At 31.1% G+C, this 12,431-nt stretch overlaps 1 protein-coding gene across 1 annotated transcript; it reads left to right on the top strand.

Annotated features, from left to right (window-relative positions):
- Positions 1 to 9,436: 9,436 nt before the first annotated feature.
- LOC105770234 (uncharacterized) lies at positions 9,437 to 12,085 on the top strand. The gene is made up of 6 exons (XM_012591337.2): positions 9,437 to 9,629; positions 9,827 to 9,969; positions 10,036 to 10,109; positions 10,770 to 10,905; positions 11,027 to 11,308; positions 11,588 to 12,085. The coding sequence occupies exons 2-6, from the start codon at positions 9,850 to 9,852 to the stop codon at positions 11,831 to 11,833; spliced, it is 858 nt and encodes a 285-aa protein (XP_012446791.1). The 5' UTR covers positions 9,437 to 9,629; positions 9,827 to 9,849; the 3' UTR covers positions 11,834 to 12,085.
- Positions 12,086 to 12,431: the final 346 nt, after the last annotated feature.

The raw sequence follows: 12,431 nt of genomic DNA, 5'->3' as shown, positions 1-12,431 counted from the left end.
AAATAAAATTAAAACATGTAAATACATCGTAATAAGAACATCAAATGAACTACAATTGTTTCTCATGGTGTTGTTATCAATCTTAAATTAGTGTCAAGTTGATTTGTGGCACCAACTCAATCAAGAACATTATCAATAGATAATACAATTAAAATGTAAATATTATATTAAGATGAAATTTTAGTTCAATGATAAAGTAAATTTTGTTTACTAATGTAAATAGCAGGAATTCAAATTCATACATGTAAACATTTTTATTGGTTTTTTAAATAAAAGGATTAAAATATTATTGAATAATATAACTTATTTTAATTAGAGAATGTCATTCTTGTAATTTCTCTAATTGAGTTAATGTTTGATTGGCTAACAAGACCATCTCAGTTAGGGTCTTAAATAATAGTATACATATTTAGTAATATTATAATAAAACTAAAATTAAATTTAAAGAAATTTGAAATATCTATAATCCATATGAAAGTTTTAATTTTGAGAAACTTTTGAATCAGCAAAAATGTCTTTTAGGGTAAATTATTAAAATAGATAATTTTATTTACATCAGGTTACATTTTAGTCACTTATGTTTGAAATGTTACGTTTTAGTCAATTATGTTATTGTTTTGTTATGAAATAGTTACTCTGCTGTTAAGATTTGTTACCTCCCAAACGATAAATCGACGTGGCAGTTAAAATGGGTTTTAAATGCCAGCATGGATATCCAACAAAGTAAATTAATTAATTTTTAATTAAATAAAATTAATTAATTGAATTTTTAAATTAATTAAAGAAAAATGTTAATTTGATTTCCCAAAATAATCAAAACCAATGCATCATATTAATCTTTGAATTGAAAAAAAAAAAAAGAACCCTTGTTTTTTTTTTCTTTTAGTTTTCATTTCCATTTTGACAAAAAAAAAGTCAAATTTTTATAATCATCTTTGTTGAATCGAAATAGTAGAAATCAAAATGAGTGCTCCATCAATCGGTTAGATTTTTTATTTAAAATGGAAGAACAAAGAGTCGATTTAATGGATGGTCCAGGCATGGATTACAATAAGTAATGGATTTTTTTGTTCTTTACCTAAATTTTAGGTTCAAATATTATGGTGTTTTTTCACAAAAATGTGGTCCATCTTTTCATCTTTTTCTATATGTGTGGCATACAAAAAGGACATGCTTCATCTTTGTTTATTTGTGTATTGTCGGCAACCACAATAGCAAACATGTATTGAGGTTGGTGTGTCCATTTCTTCTTCTTTTTCTTCTTTATTGTTATGCTTTTTTCTTCTCTTCTCTGATGGTAACAAAAAAAAAAAAACTCAATTGTTAACTTCTTTTTAAATTGGAGAAATTTAGGTTTTAGGGCAAAATTTTGTATTATATTTTCATGAAAAAAATTAAATTTTCTCATCCCAGTTGGACTCCATATTGACATTTAAAACTCATTTTAACTATTAGGTCGGGCTGTCGTTTGGGAGGTAACAGATCTAAACGGCAGAATAACCATTTTGTAACAAAATGATAACGTAAGTGATTAAAACATAACATTTTAAACATAAGTGACTAAAATGTAACTTGAGACAAACAAAAATGACTATTTTAATGTTTTAAAAAATGACTATTTTAATGTTTTACCTTGTCTTTTATTGTTCATTATATCGCTAAATAAACATTTATAAAGTTTTTATTTTTTAAAATGCATAATGACTTATTTTGCTCTCCAACTTTATAAAAAAAGTTATCTTAACCGTCCATTTATTTTTTCACCTCTTTTATCTATTGAATTTGTATTGCTGGTCAAATCACTTAAAAGTGGAAGGAAAAATTCACTGACATGGCATCCAAGTGTATGCCACATTAGCAATTAATTAATTTTAAAAAATAATTTTAATAACTTTTAAAATTTTAAAATATAATTAATTGCTTACATGGCAATTCATGTGTATGCAATGTCAAGCCAACAAAATTAACAAGCGTTAATTTTTCCATCGATTTTAAAATGATTTGACAAATAATATAAATTTAAAGGCTAATAGAGGAAAATTTAAATGGAGAGCTAATTATTTTTAAATAAAAGACAAATAAATTATTATGTTTTTTAAACAATAAAATTTTAAAATAATACCATATATTGAAATAAATTAATTATTTTAAAATGAAAAATAATTAGACTCAACATCCGTACTAAAAAGATGGCATCGAATAAATAACATCGCAACCTAAGTAAAGGAAATTTTAAATGCAACCTTTATTCTAATTGAGTTAATGTCACACCTCGTAAGCTAGCTATCATAAAACTACCTCAAATACCAGAAAAATTGAAGGTTTCACTTAAAATTTTTCAAGGAAAAAAAATGCTACAATTTGACTAGCAGTGATTAGTGTAGTTTATGGGCCGGGTCAGACATAAGAATGATATTAATATATTTTATTTTTGTTCAAGTTTGGTTCGGCTCAAAATATGGACTTAAATTTTTGTCCAAATCTGTTTATGTTTGTAAAAAACTAACCCAAATCTATTTTAGGTCCGTTCATATTATTTTTAAATTTTTTTAAAATATTATATTATATTAATATTTAATAAATTTTTTTATTTTTTTTATTTATTGAAATTTTTTATATTGTTATTTTAACATTATTTTAATGTTTACAGTAGAGTAGTATTATATATTTAGTATAAGCTTATTTTTTAGTGTGTTCTAAATTATATAATATATAAAAATAACATAATATAAAATATTATAAACTTAAAAATAGACCGAGCTCGAGCACTAATGTTCAAGTCTGAGCTCAACCCATATTTTAAGCAAGCTTAATTTTTTTGCTCAAACCCATTTTCAAGCCTAATATTTTTATTCAAACTCTCTCATATTTTGAACAGATCTTTAGACTTGAGCGAATAATTCGACCCATTAACAGGTCTAATCGTGATAAACGAAAAAGCATGATTATATTAAAACGAATAAAATTTAATAATAGTCATAACAATAAACGAAACACCAATTATTCAAAATATATAAAGAAGCAAAATTTATAAGGAATATGTTAACCTTCGTTGGAATGAAGCTGGTAAGCAACACTCCAAAACAAATCAATAAAATTAATAAGAATCTTATTTTTAAAATAAAAAAATTAAAAAATAAATTAATATAAGTTAATTTTATTATTAAAATAAACATTTCAATCGAAGTAAATCAGTTTAAAATTTACATTAAAAAGAAAAGGGAAACGTGGATCAAAATTCGGCTTGAAACATAAGGAAAGGTGGACCACAAAATGATTTGGTTTGGTGTGGTGAATTGACTGAATCACTCTCAATATAGTTACACTTCTTTCAACTTTGAATGCTCACATGGAGGGGTCGTGAAAAGCGAAAACGATGCTTTCTGTAATTTCCTTTTTTGTTAATTAGAACCATTTTTAGAGAACCTACACCTTTCACGGGTCAAATTCTGCTATCTCATTTTATATGTGAATTTAATATATGTATTCTTACACTAATTTACCAGAAAAGATCCATTTTTAAAAATAATATTTATTGGAATGGCTTGATTTTATTAAAATGTACTGAGCTAGAGTCGTTTCTAGGGGAAAACTAAAAAAGCACGTCTAGCTCAGCTTTTTTTACCCCTTTGACATGTAAAAAGCTCTCATGTCAACGTGCTTTAGTAAAGTGTTTTCACATAAGCGCGCTTTTACTTGTGTTCCGACAGTTATTTAAAATAGTCGTTGGCCCCCTAACTGTAAAAAAAAAAAGAGAGTATAAACCCCCACACATTTATCACAATTCTCTCCTAAATCTCTAAAAATTCTCAATTAATTCTAAAAAATCTCTCAAATAGTCTCTTATTTTTTTCCTAAATTCTATTTTTATCTAAATTATACTTTTTATTAGTATTTTCAAGAAATAGTTTTTTTTATTAAAAATTTGTTCGTGTTCAATTATATATATAGCAATTGTCGGGTCTTTAATCCATCTTGATAACAAGCACATCTCTGTCAACCAATTGCAAATGGTAAGAATAAATTTTAATAAGTTTTAATCTTTTTTTAATTTTTTTATTTCATAGTTATGATTGAACTTGATATTTTTTTTATAATTTTTATGTAATTAGTCGGAAGATCGAATTTTGCAATGTCATATACCCGATCTTCCATCACCGTTGATCGAAACCTACTTGAGGGAAGTTGGTTTTTTGTACGTGGCCCTTGTAGGCCGAGGGTGTAAGTTGGATCCGAAACTCATAAACGCGTTGGTTGAGAGGTGGAGGCCCGAGATGCACACATTTCATCTTCCATGCGATGAGTGTACTATTACTTTAGAATACGTGCATTTACAGTTGTGGTTATCCATGGACGGGTCGGTAGTCAACGGGTCTATTTAATCTACTGATTGAGGAACTGTATGTTACGATCTTTTGAGTGTGGTTCTGGAGACGATTTAAAGAGCTCAGATAGAAATGGCCTCGTTACGAAATAATTTCGCGGAGCTGGCGGAGGATTCGACTGAAGAGGAAAGAGAACGATATGCTTGAGCGTACATCCTTCAGATTATCAGGGGTATACTGATGCCATATAAGTCACGGAACCTCGTACATCTAAAGTGGCTACTGAAACTTATCGATTTTAAAGCAGTTGACGAACTCAGTTGGGGGTCTGTCGTGTTAGGAACATTGTACCGAGAGATGCGTCAGACGACGCAACCAAAAAAATAAAAATTGGTGGCTGCCTTTTACTACTACAATCATGGGCTCGGTACTGCTTTCCATTTTTACGTTCTCGAGTAAACTACCACTATACATTCCTACTCGTAACAAGGTAAAATTTAGTAGATATTATCATTATTAAATTGATTTAAAATAAAATTATTATGCTAATAAGTTATTTAAATGGTGGAACCATGCCCCGAGTCATGTGGGATTATCTACCGAACTTGAAGATATACAACTTTTATTAGACCAACGATCGGAAGCGGATGTATATATTTATTTAATTTTGAACTATATACAAATAACGTAGTCGATTTCATATTTAGTATTTAGTAGTATGTATATATATAAAACTAATGTTTTTATCACGTTTATATAGTTTGAATAGACACCATATGAGGACTCAGCAATTTAGGTAGTAATTCTTGATGAATTCTTTGTGAATCCCAACGCTTAGCACGTTAAGGTTTAATCGACAGTGTACGCTACAATCGAGATGCATGAGGCGGATAGAGTATTGCGGCAATTCGAATCCCAACAATAGATTCCCGTGGCACCTTAGGAGCTTGATGATCTACATCGTATCAAATGACAACTACCAAATATGAATTGGTCGATATTCCACTTGCAATATATCAACATGTGGAATAATCTGTAAGATTTTTTACCTACTAGTGAAAATATTATTGTTCTGGAGTTAGCATGCGATTCGGACTACATGTCATGGTTTAGGATCCATGGAAAGTCATATTTGTATGGAGAAAAGGCAAGGTGTCGACATCCTCATACGAGTAGGCCACGACGAGACCCTTTAAATCCAATGGGTGATGAGGCAGGCCCATCATCAACGCGCACACAAGAACCACCCCGATGACCTCAGCACCGATGCCCACACAACCCTCGGTCAGTATGTATCGTCTTATTCTGGTCTATATCCTAACTCTATTATTTTCACACAAGCACAAAATTTGCACAACATTTTTCTACTTCTAGTTCTATGTCAGGTTGAACTGTCGGTCATCCATCCTCGATGTGGTACACGCTCGGGCCATCTTGTTTCTCGATGACAGTGATGTCTATGATGATGTATAGTCCACCTATGCATGAGGCACCGACATATAGTCCACTCGTTATCCAATCAGCTTATGGGACTCAACACAGTTACACTCATTCGTTATAGATGACGTAAACACCTCCGAGATCTTTGTTTTATCAAGATGGGTCATCTTCCCAACCACCTATTTATAGACCGGAAGATGCACGACGACAACCGCAAATGAAAGGATCTACATCGACCAAAGGCAAACCCCAACAACCACAACCCCGACTGAAAGCTGAGCCTAGAATGAATCCAGCGCGTAACCATCGACCTCCCCAATGTGTCACAGATTTTGATCGACATATACACTAATGAATTATATATTGTATCATTTAAGAAAATGAAAGTTCTTTTGAATCTTTTTTGTACATAGTCTAATTTTTGTACCATTAAACCCTAATCAAAATTGAATTTTACTTTGATTCTTTTCACATAGGATAGCAATAAGATTTGATTTGAAAAGAATTATCAAATGTTTTTTTTTTTGAAAATTTTCATGAAAAAAAATATCAAATTTACTTTGGATTAACAATGGCTAATAATTCCCATGAAGACATATGTTATAATGTTTACTTTCGATGTGGACATGATGGCATTGTACGACTTGGGTTCCTACACCACCTGTATAATCTCTGTTGGTTTGAGCTTTCCCGAATATCCATGTTGTCATGTATTCGAGCCGGAAACGGTCGACCTTTTGGTTTGCGATGCAATTCTTTATCGGGTAACAACTTAAACGGAGCAAGCGATATAGGTAGCCACTTACGTTCATCTAGTACTCTTCATAAATTTAAAATTTAGTCTTTATACTTTTATTTCTAATAAATTAGTTCCTTTACTTTTCAAATTTCAAAGTTCAGGTCTAACTGTTAACACTGTTAAAATTATTTTGTTATATCCAGATTCATTGTAACATTATCATTTCTAGTTACATGACTACCGAGCAGAGGCGAAGCTAAAATTTTTTTTAGGGGGTGAAAATTAAATTGTAATTTTTACGATAGCAAAAATGAAACATCATCATTTTAATAGTCTATATCTTTATAACTTTTAAAGAATTATATCAAAATTTTATAATTTTTAGGGGGACCAAAGTGTAATTTTATATTTACTAATTTAAAATTTTAAAATTTTTAAAGGGCCTAAATGAGTTTTTTTTTTCATTTTAGGGGGGCTGGGGCCCCTGTCAGGCGCCAACCCTCATAGATATTTGGATTAGAGGTGCTCCTGGGCCGGGCCCAGAAAAAATTTTGGCCCGCGTCCTATGCCGGGCTGAAATTTTGTCCAGGCCCGGCTCGAGAAAAAATCCCTAAGCCCTAGCCCGGCCGGGCCCATTTCTTTAATAAACACTAAAAAATCATTTAAAAAAATAAAAAAGTATTTTAAAAATATTTTAAAATTAAAAAATTTAAAAAATATATATATTTATTATATATTCGGGCCGGGCCCAGGCCCGGGCCAAAAAAGTGGTGCCCGAGGCCCAGCCCGTTTTCTAAACGGGTCTCATTTTTTTGCCTAAACTCATATTTCGGGCTTATAATTTTACCCAAAGCCTCCCATATTTCGAGCGGACTATCGGGCCGGGCCAGGCCGCCCGCCCATGAGCACCTCTAATTTAGATATTCAATATCTTTTAGAATAAATAATTGCATCCAACATATATTTATTCTAAATTAATAAGTTAGGATACTCACGTCAGCAATTTTCTTAATAATATAAACAAGCATTTAAATAAAAAAGATATGAGCAAATTTTTTAATCTAAATTTCCTTCTTGAGAAAAGAACATGAATATTCAAATTTTATTGCAAACATCGTGTATGAAGATAAAGTTTAATTGTGGAGATATAAAATAGATGAAAGAACACTGATTAGTACGAATGATTAATTCATCCAAATTTATTAGAGTTTTATAACTTTTTTTTTATAAATTATAAATTTTAAAATATTTTTATAATTTTAAAAAAAATTATGAAACATTTAAAAACTTGGTATTGTAACTATAGTTTAAGACTAGTCGATTGAGTCTTAATTCAATTGATATGATCATTGTTGTCAATATAGGAGGGTATGGGTTCGAGAGCGCTGAAGCACACTGTCCTCCTATTTATGAGTTATGGGTTGGGGAGATGCTATGAGTAGTTCTAGACATTGTCTTACTAAATTAGTCGTCAAATATTTAATGAAAAATCTATAAATTGATAATATGGATGAGTATGTTATAACTTTCGATGGTAAAAATATCAGGGACGGAGGGAAGTCTCTGTATTTAGGGTGGATTGCATTTCGACTCTCTATTGAAAAATTGAGAAATTAGTCCTTATACATTTCAAAATGTACAGATTAGCCCTTCAGTTAAATTTTATCTGTTAAATGATGATGTGGAACGTTATTTAAATAGTTAATTACTAATTTAGTACCTAAACTACAGACTAAAATATCATTTTGAATTTTAAAATTTTTTAACAATAAATATAATTTAAAAAACTTAAAAATAAATATAAATTATTAAAAGTATATTAAAATTTTTTAATAAAAATTATAAATAGAGAACTTCTAAAAATTAAAAATATAAAAAAATTTATGGTTTTCATCCAACGAGAACATTTTTGCTTCCATAAAAACTTTTGAGATGTTCTAATTTTAAAAAGGAAACCAAACAATAGTATGGCAGCGGAGGTCAAGATGTCAAAATATATTTGTTCAAATATTCACACAGACGGCAGGCCATTGGTGCATTATGTCAAACGAAAACCATAAAAATTGAACTTAATCACCATGTTGAACTGATCCATCAAAAAGAAAAAAAAAAAAAATCCTATGCGAACATCTCCAACAAAATTAATATTCTAAAACCCCCATTTGATTCTTGAGAGGTTTTCTACTTCTCCCTTAAGATGTTTCCCTTGCCATTTGGTTGTTTCAGTTCCATATATTTTTTTAATTTTTGATTCTTTTGGGTTTTATAAGAATAGAGAAGAAAGTTTTATAAAAACGATGATTTCTAGGTTTCGACTTGAAAATTTTATATTTTTAAGTTTTTTTAATTTAGATATTTTTTATTTATAATTTTATTTTTAAAATATTTTAACATAGTTTTAATATTTATAATATAATTTTAATAATTTATGCTTATTTTAAGTTTTTTAAATTTTTGAATTATTGTTAAGAAAAATTTTAAGAAATCAAAATGATATTTTAGTTATAGTTCAAAGACCAAATTAGTGATTAACCATTTAAATTAATATTCATAGGGGCTAATTTGCACGTTTGAAATGTATAAATGTTAGTTTACCTATTTTTTAATAGAGATCAAAATGTAAATCAATTCTAAGTACAAAGCTTTTCGACATTTTTCTAACCTTTTATAGTTAAATGACAAAAATTAAACATAATTTATTGAGCAAAGATATAATTTGCGAATAATATTTGATACTTAGTGAAATTTTAGACTTAAAAATAAGACATATAAATTTTAAAAAATTACTTACAAAATAAATAAATAAAAACACTGCAATGTACCATATTTATGGACTCATAAATATTTTTAAAATACGACAAAATAATCTATACAATACTAGAATTATTGGAATTTCAAATTTAGATACTTGATGGAGAGGAAGGCGGTACAAGATTCAAAAATCAGTAGAGTAGCAGCTACTCTACCTTTTCTTTTTATTATTATTTAAAAAAATTCAAATGTATAAATACATTGATGAAAATCCATGAAAATTTAAACGAAAAGGGAAAGGGTGAGATCGAATTTCAAAGCAAAAGGCAGAAAAAGAAAGTTCCAGATCAAGAGATTTTCAAGTGTTTGGACAGGTTTCGTCATTTTCTACCTTTCTCTATCTCTCAGTTCCTGTTTTCATACTTCCTCTTCACTCTTTCACAACTCTACAAACAGTACCCTACTGCCCTCCTTTTGCTGTTGTTGCAGGGGAGGAGTAAGAATAGAGGAACCCAAAGGCTTTTGTTTGATTAAATTGAAAGCATTTCCATTTTTTTTTCTTTGCGTGTAGTTTTGAGAGTGGGAGGGAAAAAAATGGAGAGGAGCACTCCAGTTAGGAAGCCACATACTTCTACAGCAGATCTGCTCACTTGGTCTGAGACTCCTCTGCCGGACCCCGCCACCTCCGCCGCTCGCTCCGTCCGACCTCACCAGGTACTTCTTCTTCATTGTGGTGGTGAATTTGTGTTATTTTTTATTGATTTTTTTTATTAATGGCAGCCGTCGGATGGGATCAGAAAAGTGGTGTTTGGAGGCCAAGTAACTGATGAAGAATTTGAAAGCTTAAACAAACGGTGAGATCTGCTTTATTTGAAAATTTTTCAGCTCTTCGATTGTTTTTATAAATATAATCTGTCAAATACAGTTTTGAGAAAATTGAAATAAAAAGAGAGAAAAAATTGAATTCAAATCTGCGCTTAAATTAAAATTTTCATGTTTGATCCGTTCAATTATTCGTGACTTCTTTCCTTATTAGCTGCTATTTATCAATCATTAATTCGTGATCCATCGGATCTCCGTTCTGATCTAACCGTATCAACCGTTGGAGATCTAACTGTTCCAACTGTAACTATTTCTATCGTATTGAATCGATCATGTCTTCCTGGATTGGATAAAATTTCTTACTGCTCGTAATTGCTTAATGCTTTGCGAGGATCCGTGATTTAAAATTCGTTTGTTTGTTGAAATTCCAAGTAGAACTCTGTTCAAATTCGAGTTTTGATTCTTTCGTTCTTCATCTGTCTCAATTGTTCATTGCTCCATTGTTATATGAGATATGACCAAAGAACCTCTAAATCCGACATTCACAGGGTAACATAGCTGCAGCGGATTTTATAAGAGAATTCAGGAAGGCACTAGAAAGAGAAAATGAATATATGACTTGATGAATTTTGTATCTTCTTCATGCTGCTCATCTAATTATCTCTGCAACTGTAATGTGGTGATGTTTCCAGGAAACCTCCTTCTGGATATAAAATGAAGGAGATGACTGGTAGTGGTATTTTTGCAGCCAATGTAGAAAATGATGAGTCCGAACCAGGCAGTGCCAATCCTGCTTCAAACAACAAGACGGGATTACGAATGTACCAGGTATCCGTTCAATTCTTTCGTTTTCTATTCTATTATGATGATATACTGTAATCTATTGGAACATGCTATATTCGTGTCAACTAACATTTTACTTAAATGTTTTGATGTTCGGCACTGTCAGCAAGCACTAGCTGGAATTAGTCACATTTCTTTTGCTGAGGAAGAGACTATTTCTCCTAAGAAGCCAACTACTCTTCCTGAGGTGGCAAAGCAGCGTGAGTTAAGTGGAACGCTAGAAAGCGAAGATTCAAAGTTGCAGAAGCAGCTCTCAGATGCAAAGTGCAAGGAGCTTAGCGGACACAACATCTTTGCACCCCCACCTGAAATTTTGCCGAGACCAACAACCGTACGTGCGTTGGCATTGAAGGACAGTTTCGACTTGGGAGAATCTCATACACATAATGTAAGTACATCTTAAAACTCCTTCGTCCTTACTGACTTTTGGCAATGCTAGAGCGAATTGTACTTAATGCAACTGATTGCACCTAAGCTAGCTATAGATCTTATAGCAGAAAGTTTAATTAATAGGCGAATTAGATTTCTGTCATTCAATTTTTGCTTATACGGGGACTGCATCGCCTTTTGCAATCGTTAAGTACTTAAGTTTTGCCATTTAGTTCGATTTGCATCAATAAACTCGGAAAAGTCTAACCGATTTATGAACTTGGATGTCATTTTCTAGTCGAGCGATGAGGCCAGGGTTAAGACAGCAAAGAAAATTCCTAATCAGAAATTGGCTGAGCTTTCGGGTAATGACATATTTAAGGGTGACGTTCCGCCAGGTTCTGCCGAGAAGCCACTTAGTATGGCGAAAATGCGGGAGATAAGCGGCAGCAACATCTTTGCTGATGGAAAGGTTGAGTCTCGAGACTACTTTGGTGGTGTTCGCAAGCCCCCAGGTGGTGAAAGCAGCATTGCTTTGGTTTAACTTAGGTCTAACCCTGTCAGTTTGCAGTTGTTTCCGGGTGTTTTTCGGTTATGTCTTCAATGGGGTGTGATTATATCATTTGACCTTTTTTTTCAATGGGTTTTGGTATTTATGTTTTAGGTTATAACATGTCAAATTGAGCTATGGACCGTTGCTAATTGCATTGTTTGTCTATAGTCTTTGTGTTTTTCAGTCCCAATTTAGTAAAGGTCTTGGGCTGTTGCAGATTTAATTTTATTGCTCTTTTTGGTACATTGATTATCATTATATTGTTGGTGTGAGTAATTGACCTCGCTAAGCTTTAAATACAATTAGGACAAAAGTCGTAATAGAGACTCTTTACGCTTGTGCTTGCAACTGTGTGGGTACGGCTTAAAAATGCTTCAAATTAGTGTTTTTTTTTTTTTTGACATTTTGAATTTAGTTGGTTGTTTAATTGAGTATTTTATTACTTGAGTAACACGTATGTTTAATAGAGCTTTTAATTTTACTTGCATTTATTTTTAGGGTAAAATATTAAAATAGTCATTTTTGTTTGTTTTGGGTTACATTTTAGTCACTTATGTTTAAAATATATATTATTGTGTTGTAATATTTT

The sequence above is a fragment of the Gossypium raimondii genome, chromosome 5 (assembly GCF_025698545.1).
Source record: "Gossypium raimondii isolate GPD5lz chromosome 5, ASM2569854v1, whole genome shotgun sequence".
In the NCBI taxonomy this organism is placed as follows: domain Eukaryota; kingdom Viridiplantae; phylum Streptophyta; class Magnoliopsida; order Malvales; family Malvaceae; genus Gossypium; species Gossypium raimondii.
The sequence above is the reverse complement of the archived record's forward strand: the minus strand, read 5'-3'. Positions and strand labels throughout refer to the sequence as shown.